Source organism: Microplitis demolitor, chromosome 2 (genome assembly GCF_026212275.2).
Source record: "Microplitis demolitor isolate Queensland-Clemson2020A chromosome 2, iyMicDemo2.1a, whole genome shotgun sequence".
Lineage (NCBI taxonomy): Eukaryota > Metazoa > Arthropoda > Insecta > Hymenoptera > Braconidae > Microplitis > Microplitis demolitor.
The window spans coordinates 21,788,685-21,805,089 of record NC_068546.1 but is presented as its reverse complement, the minus strand read 5'-3'; the positions used below and the strand labels follow the sequence as shown (position 1 = coordinate 21,805,089).

General features: G+C 30.6%; 4 protein-coding genes across 8 annotated transcripts in view; 2 read left to right on the top strand and 2 right to left on the bottom strand.

Moving 5' to 3' along the window:
• The first annotated feature begins 3,648 nt into the window (after positions 1 to 3,648).
• On the top strand, positions 3,649 to 6,001 carry LOC103579668 (checkpoint protein HUS1). Its single transcript, XM_008561136.3, has 3 exons — positions 3,649 to 3,967; positions 4,035 to 4,447; positions 5,521 to 6,001. The coding sequence occupies exons 1-3, from the start codon at positions 3,916 to 3,918 to the stop codon at positions 5,884 to 5,886; spliced, it is 831 nt and encodes a 276-aa protein (XP_008559358.1). The 5' UTR covers positions 3,649 to 3,915; the 3' UTR covers positions 5,887 to 6,001.
• Positions 5,921 to 7,908, bottom strand: LOC103579669 (nuclear pore glycoprotein p62). The gene is made up of 3 exons (XM_008561137.3): positions 7,815 to 7,908; positions 7,579 to 7,687; positions 5,921 to 7,486 (listed from the first exon to the last, which is right to left on the bottom strand). The coding sequence occupies exons 2-3, from the start codon at positions 7,622 to 7,624 to the stop codon at positions 6,021 to 6,023; spliced, it is 1,512 nt and encodes a 503-aa protein (XP_008559359.1). The 5' UTR covers positions 7,625 to 7,687; positions 7,815 to 7,908; the 3' UTR covers positions 5,921 to 6,020.
• Positions 7,909 to 7,995: 87 nt separating this feature from the next.
• Positions 7,996 to 12,009, top strand: LOC103579667 (UDP-glucuronosyltransferase). Of its 5 annotated transcripts, none has more exons than XM_008561133.3 (5): positions 7,996 to 8,040; positions 8,461 to 9,052; positions 9,443 to 9,791; positions 10,791 to 11,040; positions 11,202 to 12,009. In XM_008561133.3, the coding sequence occupies exons 2-5, from the start codon at positions 8,685 to 8,687 to the stop codon at positions 11,717 to 11,719; spliced, it is 1,485 nt and encodes a 494-aa protein (XP_008559355.1). In that variant the 5' UTR covers positions 7,996 to 8,040; positions 8,461 to 8,684; the 3' UTR covers positions 11,720 to 12,009. The 5 variants fall into 5 exon arrangements, with proteins under 5 accessions (XP_008559355.1, XP_008559356.1, XP_053592833.1 ...); XM_008561134.3 differs by having other exon boundaries at positions 7,999 to 8,085; XM_053736858.1 differs by having other exon boundaries at positions 8,009 to 8,103.
• Positions 12,010 to 12,105: 96 nt separating this feature from the next.
• The window catches only part of LOC103579666 (protein Wnt-1), a 52,364-nt gene continuing 48,064 nt past the window's right edge, over positions 12,106 to 16,405 (bottom strand). Inside the window, exons 5-8 of the mRNA XM_008561131.2 lie at positions 16,226 to 16,383; positions 14,703 to 14,880; positions 14,343 to 14,574; positions 12,106 to 13,689 (exon numbers count right to left, since the gene is read on the bottom strand). Coding sequence (XP_008559353.1) covers positions 13,488 to 13,689; positions 14,343 to 14,574; positions 14,703 to 14,880; positions 16,226 to 16,383 — 770 coding nt within the window. The 3' untranslated portion in view covers positions 12,106 to 13,487. The remainder of the gene's footprint in view (positions 13,690 to 14,342; positions 14,575 to 14,702; positions 14,881 to 16,225; positions 16,384 to 16,405) is intronic.

Here is a 16,405-nt window from a genome sequence, read left to right as displayed (position 1 = left end):
TATATATATTGATAAAGTGGAAGATTGACATATGTATTGAATATAATTTTAAATATACATAAAATTTATGTAAAAAAAAAGATAATGTAGATCTCGTTTGAACGCATTGTAAAATCAACCCTTGAAGAAACTGATGTATACTCAGCACTCGAGATTTTATTTAAAAACTTTAGGGTGGTAGATTTGTCGTAACACGTAGAACATGCATGCGCATATTACATCAGCAGCTGGTACGGTTTTTTTTTTTTATTTTTTATTAGCAATAGGTATTGGCCGACAAGTACCATCATCAAGAGCAAACTTTTATACTCTTCATCGTTATCGTATCGCGTGTCTCTGGTTAGGTGGTATATAATATAATATAATATATAACATAACATAACACGAAAACTCGGGGTCCATTTATTCATACATATATAATATGCGTGTATGTACGAGCCAGCTTAACAGCTTGTCCTTCCGTCCTGTTCTCGGTTGCTATGCGGGACTGGGCCCTGACGTCACTACTTGTATCTCACAAGGGGAAATTTAATATTGATAACGTTGAGAAACGTTAGATTGACAAACTACCGAGCGCAAATTTTATAATAGTATGACATAATGATTTTTTTTTATTTTATTTCGATTAACACTTTATTATATTTTGTAAATTTCAATTTCTTTTGTAGAATATCCAATGAGAGGAAATAATGATACTGAAAGCCGCCGTCTAATAATTTTGAATTTTTTAAAAAACAATAAATTATAAAAAAAAACATTTTGAAAATTGTACCTGTAGCTTTTTTAATTTCCTGTATGCGCATATATTTAGTTTTATTATAAATAATGATATTTTTCCGCTTCGTTCAACTAAACATACATTATAGAAACTGTAAAATTTTGAATCTATAATCGTAATTAATTAGTCTCAATTATTATACTGTAAAAATTTAGGAATTAATTTGGAGTAATTATGGATTCTATTTAAATTCAAATTCACTCCGGACGGAGTAAATAAGAAATTTGGTTTCCAGGAATGATTTCGGAGTGATTTGAATTTTATTTAAATCCACATTCATTCAAATTTGAAATTTTATTCGAATATATTTATTTTTTATACGAGGGTCATATTTTTGCACTAAAAACTCTAATTTTTCTCCTGTTTTTTTTTCCGTAAATAAATTTCGATTCCTTCTCTTAAGAAAATTAATTTTTAACTCAAATATTAAATTAATACACTGTAAAAAATTTGGAGTAATTACGGATTTCATTTAAAGTCACTCGAAGTTCCGGAGTTTAAAAAAAAAATCACTCTGAATACGGAGTAAATAAAGAGTTTACTTTTCAGCTGAGTGATTTCAAATCCTGAAGTTAACAGACAATTAATAATCTTAGTTTTTTTTTTTAACAACTAAATTAAAAAAATGCACATGTAGAAAATTAAAAAAACTACAAGTGCAATTTTTTAAAATATTTTTTTTCTATAATTTATTATTTTTTAAAAAGTCCAAAAATTATTTTTCGTCAGTGTCCAGCTCATGACGTTTTTGTCAATAATATTTAGTTAATAAATTTCGATATTTTATATTCGTGAGATTTTAGATAGATAGGGTTGCCCTTGTACTTTTCTCCACAGGAAAGTTGAACCATCTTTGGGTTATCCAATACGTCCTTCTGTAACTTTTTCGCTGGGACACCAGATCCACACACTGAAAAATAAGCCAGGTTTCACCAAAACATATAATAAATAACCATTTACTCTTCTATACATTATATATATATATATAATGATATATAATAATCTTAAATAAAAAAGTTTTCTTTAGTTGGTTAACGATGGTGCAAGATGGCTTTAAAGAATGAAATTTCTTTGGTAAACTTAATGTATACCCAGACATTCAGTCATTTGTGTGACTCTGATGATGGGGAGTATGAGCAGCTGCTGTTATATGCACGCGCCATACTCCTGCGCTATTTTTCCAAGGTTTTTCACCGTCAACTCCCTCTCTTTTATACTTATCTAGCATGAATGATGCCTGATATTGCCCACCAGACACCAAGACTACGGTGAAGATGATGAACCAACCGATTCATCCATGAATAATATAAAAAATGGGCTATCCAAGTAAGCAGTTTAGGATACATCATGTTTTATATTATATGGAAATGGAAATAACCCAAGTACATAAGGCTGGTATGCATTCATCGCGTGCCACGTGCCCTGCCACCTGTTTCATCTAGGCGTTCAATATAACAGAGTAAGAGAAACGACAGAAAAAAAGGATAAAAATATTTTTTAACAGCCGGTATACCCGATGAATGTGCCGGCATGAAGTTATACTACCTGGAGATACCCAATATGTCTAAATACTTTTTTCTCACTTGACAATTTTTTTAAAATAATAATATTTTATTATTTTTCTGCAGACGAACAATCTCCAGTTAGCCGGCATCTGATGATTTTTCTAAAACTACATTTTTAAAAATGATAAATTTTAAAAAAAATTATTTTTAAAAATTGCACTTATGGCTTTTTAAATTTTCTACATATGTATTTTTTTATTTTTTTTTTTAATTAATTGAAAAAACGCGGGAATTGTCTTTTAACATGAGTATGAATGGCAGACGAGATAATTTCTTAATTTTAAGTAAATAATTAATTAATTAAAAATAATAAAATTTAAAAAAATGCGCGTTCTGAATATCTATTTATCTATATACGCATTTTTTTATTTTTATTCTCCTTATATTTTATTTATTTATTCAAAAATTTAAAAAATTAGCGTCAGTTACATTCACACATGTTTGATTCAAAATTTTTAATTAATTTACTGATACTGATGAGTTTTTTGATAATTAATATAACAAGTGACTAAAATTTAAAACTTACTTGGAAACGAATAAAACTTCTCGAACTTTATGCGACACTTTCATTGTTTGATCGAATGAGTGCATGTTTGTCAACAATTATCACTTGATAAGAGAAAAAAAACAAGTCTTGTGATTGTTGACGAATTTAAAAAACTAACAATTAAAATACTTTTATAAAAATCGCTAATTGCACAATTATTATTATTTTCTTTTATTTTTGAAATTTTAAATATTTAATAATGCGATCATTTCTTTTTTATCTTAACACTGACATGTTTACACTAGAAATTTGATACATGAATATGTCATATGTCAAATAATAGTTTACGTCATAAATTAGCGAGCTGATGATTGGTACTATCATTTCATGGTTTTCGCGCGGTTTTATTTGAAATTTCAATTTTAATAAATAAACAATTCAGTTTAAAAAATTCAAATTTTTTTTTATAAATAATCGAAAAATATGATACTGGAAGTATTCGATATTTGAAAATTTTCAAGTTTTTAATTACTGAGTTGATTGTAAAATAATTTTTCACGTAAAAAAATTATGAGTATGAATGTAGCTGACAGCTGTCAATTTAAAAATTTTAAAATAAGTGAATTAAATGTAAATCGAATAAAATTTAAAAAATGCACATTGATAAAATTTGAAAATCAGTATGTGCATTTTTTAAATTTTTATATTTTTAATTGTTTGTCGTTTATTTGTAATTTAAAATTTTTCTCATATCTGCTACATTCACACTCATAAAAAAATGAGTTCTTTTATTTTATTTGAAAAAAAGAAAAAAATTTTGTAATATTTTGTAAAAACAGTAGTCGTGCCAACATCTCAGCAAGTTCTATTTAAATATCTGTCTTAAATTAATAGGTTAGGTCAAGTTCAGTTTCCCGCCAAAAGTTTTGCTGAACAAATTTGTGAAAACATCAAGTGTCAAATTTTAAAAAATTACATAAACTACTGACATGTAGAAGAACATTCAGTTCTCACTTTTTTTTTATATATCACTCAGTATTTTATGATTTTACTAGTAATTTATTTCCAAAACCAAAACAATAACAATGAGATTTCGTTGTAAGATGACAGATGCGGTTGCAATGAGAGATTTCACGAGTGATTATAACCTATTTGAATTATTTTAGATAAACATTTACTGACAACAATTTTTTTATATATTTAGATATTGTAATTGCGGTCTCCAAAACATCAAAGCACTGCGTACTTGAATTAACCAATGACCAAATTTGTTTTACTGTCCTCGATGAGTCCGGACGTGCACCGACAGTTTGGGTCGAGTTATCACGATATCATTTTTTTAATGAGTATCTTATGGTGGGTCTCGGCGAGAACAATAACAAAATATTATTCGATTTCGACGCTCAAATGCTGGCTAAAAGTTTGACAACACTAAAAGCAACTGCTAGAAGTGTCAAAATGAAGCTGACAAACAAACAACATCCTTGCCTGACTTTAGAAATTGAGTTACCGTCACTGACGACAGATTCTTGGCAATGTATCCATGATGTGCCAATTAAAGTCTTGTCGAGAAATGAATGGAATATTTTTCAACCACCAAATATACCTGATTTTCATGTAAGATTTTGATATTTTTTTAAATTCTTTTATTAATAACTAATGAGGTAAAAGACCTAGTATTTGTACATTGGGTATTAATTTCTTGATGGAGTTGATCAGGTTCTAGTTCTTTAAGAAGGAAAGGGGTCTAAGATACAAATAAAGATGATATTTTTGTGATTTTTTTTTTCAAAGTAACTTCTCTATAAAAATTTTTAAAATTTGTGACCTTATTAAGCAACGTTTCAAGAATATTCTCCTAAATTTTCATTAAAAAATATTGAAAAATAAGCCAGAGGTAGTGGGGAGAGACGAGTCACTTTGAAATAAAAAAACCAAAAAGATTTCTTTAGTACATAAGTTTATCTTGGATTTGAACGAAGGATTTTTTTTTCAATAACTACTTATTTTTTAATTAAATAAAAGGAGCAATTTTTGGTGAAAATCATAATTTTTGATTGCAAGTTTGCCAAAAATTCAAAAATGAATATTTTGTTTATTCCTTTATTCAAACCCACCAAACTTATGTACTAAAGAAATCTTTTTGGTTTTTTAATTTCAGATGAAGCAGTCATGAGTTATCCTGCCTCGCATGGCGACTTTTTTTTTTAACTCGTCTCTCCCTACTACCACTGGCTCATTTTTCAATATTTTTTTATGAAAACTTAGTAGAATATTCTTGAAGTGATGCTTAATCATATCACAAAGTTTAAGAATTTTAGTAACGAAGGTACTCTGAAAAAAAAATCAGAAGTATCCTCTTTTTTCGAATATCAGACCTCTTTCCCCTCTTAATCGAGTACTAGTTCTCTAATCTGGTACAAATTCTTAGATTAGGTACTAGTTGCCTGATCAGGTACTAGTTCCTTGATCGAGTACTAGGTCTTTTAATTTACAAGTACTTTTTTTTTTAATCTAAGGTAAAAGACCTAGTACTCAATCAGAGAACTAGTACTCGATCACTTCACGTATTTTTAAATTTATATTCAGTAAATATAAATATACAAATATATGAGTGATCGGTTACTAGGCCCCTTTCCTAAGAAGTACTCACTACAAAAAAATTAATAATTTGATGTCTATTTTACCAGATTTCAATAGATTTACCCCAACTGAAGTACATAAGAAGTTTCGTTGAAAGAATGAAAAACATGTCGCCGCATTTGAGATTAATAGTAAACAATGACGGATTACTCGTATTAAAAGTCGAAACAGATGCAGCAAGTGTCGCAACACACTTCCAGAATCTCCAAGTATGGAAGCCAGACACCTCAGAAAGAGATAATATTTCAGCATCTGTCGACATCAAACGTTTTTTCAACGTTCATGCCTGGGATGCCGTCCACCCTGACTCAGTCAAATGCAATATCATCGACGAGAGACTCGTCTACTTACACATCAATCTAGACGACAACATAAAAGTCCATCATTTTATACCCGCAGTAGCAGTCGACTGATAAATAAAATAAATTAATCTGTACAAATAACGAATTAAATTTAAAAAAATTAGATTTATTTTTTTATGACAGCAATTCAATGAACGTAAATAAAAAAAAATGAATTACAAATGAACATCTAGTTGATTATTAAATTAATTGTACGCTAAAGTGAAACTTCTTTCGTTTTCTTGTCTGAAGTTCTGATGCATTTGATCGATTTGCTGGATTTTTTGTGCGAGGATCGAAGTTCTCTGATCGATCCACTGGAGACTGTTCATATGCGCATTCAAAATCTTGCCGATCTGGACAATCGGGTCACTGGAGTCTTGAGCACGATTGGCTTCGTTCAGATGCTCGATTATTTCCTTGAGATCTTCAGACATTTGCTTGAGCTGAGTGTCCAGTTTTTCAGCAAGTCTGTAAGTGTACTCCCGTTCTGGATCTGATACCGAAACATTCGCGAGTTCTTTTTCCAGTGGCACCAGGCAGTCTTGCAGTTCTTTCTGCTGTCCCACAACATAATCAAGCTCGTGCTCCAGTTGCTGCTGTTCAAGTTTAACTTTCTCGACTTGGTCATTCAGCGTGACGATTTTCTCCCCATTAGCGATAAGTAATTTGTCCCAGGAGTTTATCTGCGTCGCTTGATTCATGAAAACTTTTTCTTGCTCTTCTAATTCCAACGTCCATTTGTTTATCAACTCTTCTAATTGACAAAAATTAATAGCACCTGACTGACCGCTGTTTGATGAAGCAGTGACAGTTGTCGATGTTCCTAATGACGTCTGCGTTGATCCAGTTGTCTGTGTAGTAGAAGGAGTAGCTGCAGTAGTTGATTTGCTGAGTGAAAATCCTCCAGTAGAAGGTGTAGTTGTCGCGCTGCTGAGATTGAATCCCGTGGCTGCTGATGTCGTTCCAGGAAATGAAAATCCAGTTAGTGATGACGTAGTACTTGGCGCAGTTGAACCCAATGATATCTGAGTTGATGCCGGTGGCGCGCTGGTTGCTGCCACTAAATTACCAAGAGTGGAAGTTGACCCTAGAGTCAGTCCAGTTGACAGGGGAGTATTTGTTGATGATGAAGATGTAGAAACTGATCCAAACGGTTGTGCTGCAGATGAAATTGTGGTACCTAAATTAAATCCTGCTGCTGGAGTTGACATCGTCGTTGCACCGAATGATAGATTCGGTGCTGTGGTACTTGTCGCTGTCGATCCCAATGTAAATCCAGTTCCAGTAGTCGCTGGTTTTGTGATGCCGAAGTTCAGTCCTGGAGTTGGAGCTGCGCTGGTGGTAGTGGAAGGAAAACCAGTGGTTCCAGGCATCCGGATATTGGATCCGCCCAAGCCAATTGGAGTACTAGTGGACATTCCAAAAGGTACGGTTGTATTTGGAGCTGCTGTAGGTGCATTGAATGTAGGCAACGTTGACTGAGTCATTGGTGGCTGGTTTGCCATCTGAGTTCCCGGATTGAAACTGGGGTTTGATCCAAAGGACAGGGTCGAGGTCAGACCCTGCCCGAATCCAAACCCTGGTTTATCTTGTGGTTGCACTCCTGTCAATGTTGGGAGGGTTTTTCCTGTATCTCCAGCAGCGGCATTGAAAAAGTTTGTGGGTGCAGCTAAAAAATTACGTCTTCAGTAAATTATTTTTGCTTTTTTTTTTTTTTTTTAATGAATAAATTATAAAAAAAAAATAAATAAAATGACATACCTCCGGCGGCTGTTGTTGGAGCTTTTGATTGATCGAATAAGTTCATGGTTTGAATTTCTCGTGTTGGATGTAACCTCAAATTATTGATGATTTTTTTGAATGTAAGTTTCTAGAGTAAAATATACAAGTGGAAGTTTAATATGAAATTCTAAGAAGAGATTAGAAAATTTCGTGCGAGTAAAATTAATTGTATTGTAGGATATTTTTGAATATATGAATAAATGTTAAGTATTTACCTTGATATTGAATACCGCGCAATTATGATGTTTGGATCACTGACGCATGGGTTACATAAAAAAAAAAAAATAAGACGTAGTTTTTTGGGTTCATTAGTGACAGTTGATATTTTACCGACGATATATTTGAATGATGTATATATATATTTATATATACATAACCTAATTCTTTTTCAAAACATTTGTTTATTAAAAATATTTAAAAAAAAAAATGAGTGTAGCAAATGTGAGACAATTTATATTTTATGTGTCAATAAATAAATAAATTAAAGTAATTAAATTTAAAAAAGTGCGCGTACTGATTTTTCATTCATCTAAATATGCATTTTTTGATTTTTATTCTTACATTCTATTTATTTATTCAAAAATTTAAATAATTCCCACTTGTCAGTTACATTCACACTCATGACCGACAAAATAATTAATGATCCTGAAGCTGTCTGATTAAATTTATTTCAAAACGATAAATTATTTTAAAAAATATTTAAAAAATTGCACTTGTAGCTTTTTAAATTTTCTACATGTGCATTTTTTTATTTATTTATTTTTTTCAAATTAATTTCTTAAAAAAAAATTCAAAAATTATCAATTAGCAGCTAACTTCAGGATCATAATAAATATCATGTGTTATGTTTTCTATGCGTAGAATGAAGTGATAAATGTCTGATATTTATGTAGTAAAGTAGCATTTAATTATTCATCATCTCAAGTAGCCGAAGTCAATCCGCTGGCGGTTGTTCGTCCTGGTAATGTTCATACGCCGCTTAAATATAAACTTTGGTCATTGTAATTTAAATTAATACTGAGTTTTATTCTAATAGTTGCGCTTTATTCAAAAAAAAAAAAAACATTTGATAATAAATTAGAACAATGATTTTAATTATCAATTATGTGTTGCTAAGTACTGCAATTTTAAGTGTCAAAGCATCAATACTCGCCTCGCCACCACAAACTGCTTTGGTTATTGGATTTGAAAACGTGTATGATCTTTCTTTGCTAGCGAACACCATTTCCGATCAAGGTATCGACGTGACTCTGGTTATTCCTGCGTTGAATTCACGAGATATTTATGAGCATCTTGTGCAAGTTGAAGTTATAAAACTTAATTTTACAACTGGAAGTAATGACAAGCGAGAGGAAAAAGCTTTGAAAGCTTGTGAAACTTTTTTAAGTGATAAAAATATTATTAAACGAGTTGGAGAAATTCAGCCGACATTTACTATTTTTCCGGCAATCAGGTAATTATTTATTATCAATCTCAATGTAGCTGACTATCAGCAATTTTTTAAATTTTAAATAAATTAATAGAAATTAAAAATTTTGTTATTCGAATTTTTTAAATTAGCGCGCGCTTTTTTTTAAATTTCATTATTTTGAATTTATAAATTAGTCTGTTACTTTTACGGTCAGTTTTATTTAAAAACAAAAAGTTTTGATAAAATTTGAATACAAGTGAATCATAATGAGTGAATGTGTGCTGACAATTGACAACTTTTAAATTTTTGAATAAATAAAAATTAAAAATAGGTAAAATTTATAAATTGTCTAATGTCTGCTACATTCTCACTCATGATTAATTAATTATTCTTTTCTACGTAACTATAAATATTATTGTTAATTTATTTCAGACATGATGCGTGTCTTATTCCTTGGGCAAAATCAATAGAATCAATACCGGTAATCTGGGCACTAGGACAAGAAGATGAATATTACGCTGTTGAAAAATCACGAATGGCAATTCCGTTTCAAACTGATAAATTTTTCGACAGATTTTTAATTAATTTAAATCTTAAATCTGTTTCCTCTCATGCTCAAAATAATTATGCTAATCAAGCTCTCAAATTAATCAAGACGTACATTAAAAATGTTCAAGATACTAAATTAGATGATTTATATTCCGATGTTAAAGTCTTTCTCTGGGGAGGTGATCCTATTCTACGTGTTAATTTTGCTCCGTTAACTCATCAGCTAATCGAGGTTTTTTACTATAATATTTAAAATTATAATTTTGACATGGATTTAACTGAAATCTATTTTACAAATTTCGTTCCTAATTGATGTCAACTGTAAATAATTTTTTAAATTAATGACCAAAATTTTAAAAAGTGGAGGGGGGGTCACTGTCTCTGAATGGCCTGAACAGTTTCAAAATATCATTAAAAAAAAAAAAAAAAATGAATACACTTGATTTGGCGCGAAATTCAAATATATGTAAAATTAAAAAAAATTAAGACATCAAACAAATTATCACATAAAAAAATTTAAAAATGCAAAAAGACATTCAAATTGAAACTTTTTAAACGACATGACATTTAATTACAGTAACTAATTTTATGATAAAAATTTAACAGACAAAATTTTCCTTATTCTCTTAATAATATAGATTATAATTAATGAGTATGAATGTAGCAGATATCAGATAAATTTTAAACTACAGATAAACGAATTAAACATTGAAAAATTCACATGCTGATTTTCAAATTTGTAAACGCGCATTTTTTAAATTTCATTCGATTAACATTTAATTAATTTAAAAATTTTGAAAATCCCAACACACTTGACATCTTTCTAACATCTATAAGATATCAGTTTGTAGGCTGTTTTTTTGACATATAAAAGTACAAAAATGTTGACAAAATAATCAAAAATTTATGTCACTGAAAAAATATCTACTTAAGGGCACAATTGACGTCAAAAAGTAAATTACAAATTATGGTAAAATAAGTGATCTAAATGATTTTTTAATTGAAATGTCTTTTTTAAGATGAAAAAAAAGACAAATTTTCTATGACTCCTAACCAACTGGCTGTCTGATTTATACCAAAAAACTTGACAAAAAAAAATTGTCTTGTCCTTGTAAAAGACATCTTGATGACATCTTCAAGTTGTTTTTGTGCCTGGGGACTGACAATTGCCAGATATATTCCCACTTATTACAATAATAATATTTTATACTAATGATGATTTTCATTAAAGATTGGCTGCCATCACTGCAGAGGTGTACAACCCCTACCGCCTGTTCTCCAGAAAGAGCTGATAGAATTCAAACTCGGAACGATAGTCGTGACTCTGGACTCGGAATATATAGACCTCATAGAACAGTTGGCTCAGGAGATTCCTCAAGGTAGACAAGGGCAAGCGATCGTGTGGAAGAGTAAAATAGTAAAGAATACAAATAAAAAAAATGTATTCATAAATGCAGATGTTGATCGTCAAGATCTTATAGGTATTTATTTATTTAAAGTTGATAAAGCTCATAAATTTGTTATAAAATAACTAATAAGTAATTAATTAATAAATTATATTTATTTAATATTTTTTTTTTTAATACTATTTTTTTTATTGTAATAAATATTAATTAGTAATTTTTTTTTTAATAACTTACAGGCTATTCAAGAACACGAATATTACTTAGTCATTGTGCAGATACTGAACTTTTGGAGGCTAAATTTCACGGCACGCCAGTGATATGTTTCCCCCGAAATTCACAGGAAAAAAATAATAATTTACGTGCTATTAAATTGGGAATAAGTATATCGCTAAATAATGACTATACAATTGAAAATGTATACAAAATATTTCATGAAATAAATGAAAATGTTAAATATCGTGAAGTCGCGAGAAAAGTATCACTGGCTATTAGAGACAAATTAGCACCAGCGTCTGACAGATTGATATTTTCTCTGAATTACGCTGCTAGAAATAAAGAAACGATGATTGATTATTGGCCAGTAGGAAGAGATATAAATATAAGTACATTTACTGAGGACGTTAACTTTTTGTATGGGTTAATTATTGGTATTACAGTGGGTGCTTTATTTGTCGCAACTACTGTACTGACTTGGTATTATCAAAGTAAAGATAACAAGTTAACTAAAGTAAAAGGAAAAAAATATAATCGATGAATGATATGTGGTTATAAATATAAAATATGTTGTTAAAACATTTAAATGAATTACAGTGATAAATTCATAAATACATGGACATTTTTTATATGCATTTATAAATATACTTAAGAATACAGGAAGTACATATACATACAAATATTTCATGCTAAAAATACCGCAGCCTAGTGCTTTGCTTTTACTAAGAAATATTTGACACATTCAAGTAAGCTAGTGTATTAATTATTATTATTATTATTATTATATATTTATATTTATATGTATAAATAAATTACAATTTGTCAATACTGCGTTTTGTATATCGTCATTGCAGCGAGTTCTCGCTCGCATGTAATTAATTAATTAATTTATTAATTAATTAGTTTTTTATTTATTATATATTTTAGGCTTTAGAATACTTAAATATTTATCTAGCCTTATTAATATAAATCACGATCTCTATGAACAATAAAAATAATAACGAATTTTAAAAAATGTGCACAGAAAAAAAATTTTGGCGCGAAAATATTTACTCGCCTCAAGAAAGTTTTTGTAGTCTTAAGAAGGAAAGGGGTCTAAGATACAAATAAAGAAGGATATTTTTGTGGTTTTTTTTTTCAGAGTAACTTCTCTATTAAAATTTTTTAAATTTGTGACTTTATTAAGCAACGTTTCAAGAATATTCTCCTAAATTTTTATAAAAAAATATTGAAAAATAAGCCAGCGATAGTGGGGAGAGACGAGTCAAAAAAAAGTCTCTATGCGAGGCAGGATAACTCATGACTGCTTCATCTGAAATTAAAAAATCAAAAAGATTTCTTTGGTACATAAGTTTGGTGGGTTTGAATGAAGGAATAAACAAAATATTCATTTTCGAATTTTTGACAAAGGTGCAATCAAAAATTATGATTTTCACCAAAAATTGCTCCTTTTATTTAATTAAAAAATAAGTAGTTATTGAAAAAAAAATCCTTCGTTCAAATCCAAGATAAACTTATGTACTAAAGAAATCTTTTTGGTTTTTTTATTTCAGAGTGACTCGTCTCTCCCCACTACCTCTGGCTTATTTTTCAATATTTTTTAATGAAAATTTAGGAGAATATTCTTGAAACGTTGCTTAATAAGGTCACAAATTTAAAAAATTTTAATATAGAAGGTACTCTGAAAAAAAAAATCACAAAAATTCCTCTCTTTTTGTATTTCAGACCCCTTTCCCTTTTAAGAAAATTTTTGTTATTATTTCATAATGAAAAATTTTTTAGAGCAAGAAAAAATTTCTTGGGACGACTTTTCTAGTGATAAAAATTTTTTTTTTTCTGTGTGGACGAATAATTTTTAAAGTTTTTGTAGAGAATAGCGAATTTATTAAGCGAGCGAGTACCCAATGAAATTCTTCGAGAATCGCTATAAGTAACCGTAAAACTTCTTATAAACTATAAATATATATACACATGAGTAACTGATATAAGATTAAAAAATGATTATATGTACATTCATTGGCAGATATTTAAAAAATTGTTTTTTTTTTAATTATTATTTTTAATATTTTTACGTCGGACGAGGAGTCTTATATTTTATTTTGGCTAAGTCGAGATTCCATCTCTTTGCTGTAAATATATAATTTAAAAAATGACCATTGGTATAGAAATAATAAATACAACCGATAAAAACCCGCCACAAGAAGAGATAGAACTAGTTAAAGGGAAATCTTGCTATCTCTTTTATCACTTTCGCAATGCGTCCTTTAACGCTATGGACTAATAATTGCAAATGGATGAGGAAGGAATGCTCAATTACAAACGTGTTCCTCACGCGTGTGTCGACAAAGCTCACACTGCACCCGGCAACACCATACAAATCTACATTTGCACTTCTCCGTGACGTCGCGCACTCGAGTTTGATAACCTCGACCGCAGCAGAGAAGTCGACAGCCGTCGAGTCCGAGAGATGTACGATTGCATATTCGACCTCGTGTACCAGGAATTCCAAGTCTAAAAATGTAACAATCTTATTAATAATTATATATTTATATATCTATATATATACATCTATAAATTACTCATAAATTTATTGACTGAGTATTAATATAAAAAGGGAGGCAAAACTGGGTAGTGTTTTGGGGACTCAAGTACGCAAAAATTTCATTTTTTTGGGACAAAATGGGGAATCCCCTCAGAAAGATGAAAAAAAAATTTCTTAATTTTGAAATGAATGGTTCAAATATTTGATATTACGACGAAAATATTGATCTCATAAAAAAAGTTTTCGAATAAAAGTTGTAGAAAATTTAATTTTCTAAAAAAAAGGTCTCTTATGATTTTCTTTTACGACCAATATTTTCACAGTAATTCAAAAATTAAGATTCATAATGAATGATTCAAATTTTTGTTAATTATGAAAATCTTAATTTTGAATTACGGCTTTATTATTAGTCTTAAGAAAAAATTATAAGAGACATTTTTTTTATAAAATCAAATTTGGAACAACTTTTAATTGAAAAATTTTTTTACACGACCAATATTTTCACCGTAATATCAAAAATTAGACACCATTAATTATGAATTGTTATTTTCAAATTAAGACAAAAATCTTGGCTCTCCCCAATATTTGTCTACGTATTGATGCAATATAATGTTATACTTACGTTAGGTTTCGTTCGCAATAATCAGGACTGTCCTCCAAGTAGACCAAGTCCGTTTTATTCGGTCGTTTTAGATCCGGTCTAGCGGGTCTAAGTCTCGCCGGTCGTCTTTCGCCTCTCTGTACCAAACGTACCAACGCAGCACCTTCGTGAAGTGCCGAGAGAGCTGTACCTGCACCGCGAAATGCTGGGAGCCTTCGCCAGCAGACTCGTACACTGCAAGACCCTGACATGCCTGAGGTTCAACAACAAAAAAAGCAAATAATAATTTAAATTAAGCATTATTTGAAAAGGAAACTATTAATCTCGAGTACACAGCGTGAATTATTAGATTTAGCACGCAATTAATCAGGATTATTTTACCGTGACATTTGCAGACACGTTGCATCCGTGAACGTACAGCCCGTCTACCAGCCTCGCTGTCGTGTTTTCTCATCAGCTGTCCTGCCAATCCTTTGGGTCCACTTAATTCTCCTTCTTTTATTGGCATCTCAGCACCGTCCGACCACTCCCTTGACAATTTTTCACCGAAATGAATATCCTACAATAAATATAAGATGAGGAGGCATATAAATAAATAAATATAAAAGACTAAACGATTGTAAACGTTAAGAGACATTTTACAACACAAAGAAAGACAGAATCAAGCTGTTAAGTCACTTGCTGGTGGAAGTAAACATTGTTATCCTCACTCGAATACTTGAGTGACGTCGACCATCTTATGTTGAGACTCACGTCAACAAATCCTCCGTCAGTGGATAAACATAACCGGAGAACTAATACGTTTGCACTCAACCCCAGCGAATGTACAAAAAAAAATAAAGAAAAAAAAAGGAGAAAATAAAATATCACTGGTGTTTGTTTCAAAGTACAGTTGTATGTATATAAATATATATGGATATATAACTATGACGTATACAGACGGATCCACGGATCTAAGGAGGGTTGTTGCAACTTAACAAGCTTAGCCCGCTCAATCCCCTTGTAAGCTCGCAATGTCTACAAGGGGTCATCTGTTGACGTGAAATGCATCCATTCATGTAATGATGACAATGTTTTTTAACGTTAAAAAATAGGAAAACTAGAATAACAACAGACATAAGGTACCCGGGATCCGTCGTATGCTGTCGTAGCGCAGAAGAAATAATTAAAAAATTTGGTAAATCCAAAAGTGCACGAGTCCTAATGTTCATTTGATCATGGAAAATATATATAAAAAGAAAACTGTACGATAAAAGTTTCCAGGACAATTTTTTGTTCCTTTCTGTTACACTAGAAATTTAAATTTCGCTCCGAAAAATAATCAGATGTATATTTTCACGCAGCCGCTACCAGTATGACGAAAGTTATGTAAAAAACATATATAGATATACAAAATTAGTTGACTTCTTTTCATTAATTATAATTAAACGGGGCCGAATTTGATGGCTATTTATGACACACTTTTTCTTTGGCCCTAAAATAATCTTTTGAGTCATCCAAATAATGGCTTTCTCGAGTTTTTGTTTTTAGGCGTTACGGCACTTTTTCTACTGGTTGACGGAAAATTTTTTTTACATTTTGATGTTTTTTTAGTTATTTAATACATCAAATTGGTCTTTATAAACCAGAATTAATCCTTATTAAATTCTCTATCCGATGATGTGTAACTTGGCTAAGCTCCGTGTACTAACAAGAGCGGAACAGTAAAATCAGAATCGAAAAAGAGGCAAACTGAATTTTTCGATCGTAAAGCACACGCCAATGTATTGAAAAGTAGATTAATGACATTAATTACATTTCGATAATTAAATACAATATTTTCAATTCTATTTAAAATGTCCCTTAGCTAGGTCTTATTACCCGCCGGTACCTTATATATATGTATGTATGTATGTCTATATTACCTCGCTACAGCCACCCCATTGCCAATTATTGGGGTGACGTGCTCGTACGCGATTGTCGCAGGAACAATCAGTCAATTCGCCTCTCGAGCAAGCTCTGGTTATACTAAAAGCAACACCCGCTGCTGATATTGCGTAAACAAAAGCGGCCTCGCGGCTGTCTGTAAATTAAAAATGCTTATT

Coding starts and splice junctions, on each gene's coding strand:
- LOC103579668 (XM_008561136.3), top strand. CDS start 3,916: ATGAGATTTCGTTGTAAGATGACAGATGCGGTTGCAATGAGAGATTTC. Junction 3,968..4,034: donor TGCAATGAGAGATTTCACGA/GTGATTATAACC, acceptor TTATATATTTAG/ATATTGTAATTGCGGTCTCC. Junction 4,448..5,520: donor CAAATATACCTGATTTTCAT/GTAAGATTTTGA, acceptor CTATTTTACCAG/ATTTCAATAGATTTACCCCA.
- LOC103579667 (XM_008561133.3), top strand. CDS start 8,685: ATGATTTTAATTATCAATTATGTGTTGCTAAGTACTGCAATTTTAAGT. Junction 9,053..9,442: donor ACTATTTTTCCGGCAATCAG/GTAATTATTTAT, acceptor AATTTATTTCAG/ACATGATGCGTGTCTTATTC. Junction 11,041..11,201: donor TGATCGTCAAGATCTTATAG/GTATTTATTTAT, acceptor AATAACTTACAG/GCTATTCAAGAACACGAATA.
- LOC103579669 (XM_008561137.3), bottom strand. CDS start 7,624: ATGAACTTATTCGATCAATCAAAAGCTCCAACAACAGCCGCCGGAG. Junction 7,487..7,578: donor TCCAACAACAGCCGCCGGAG/GTATGTCATTTT, acceptor GTAATTTTTTAG/CTGCACCCACAAACTTTTTC.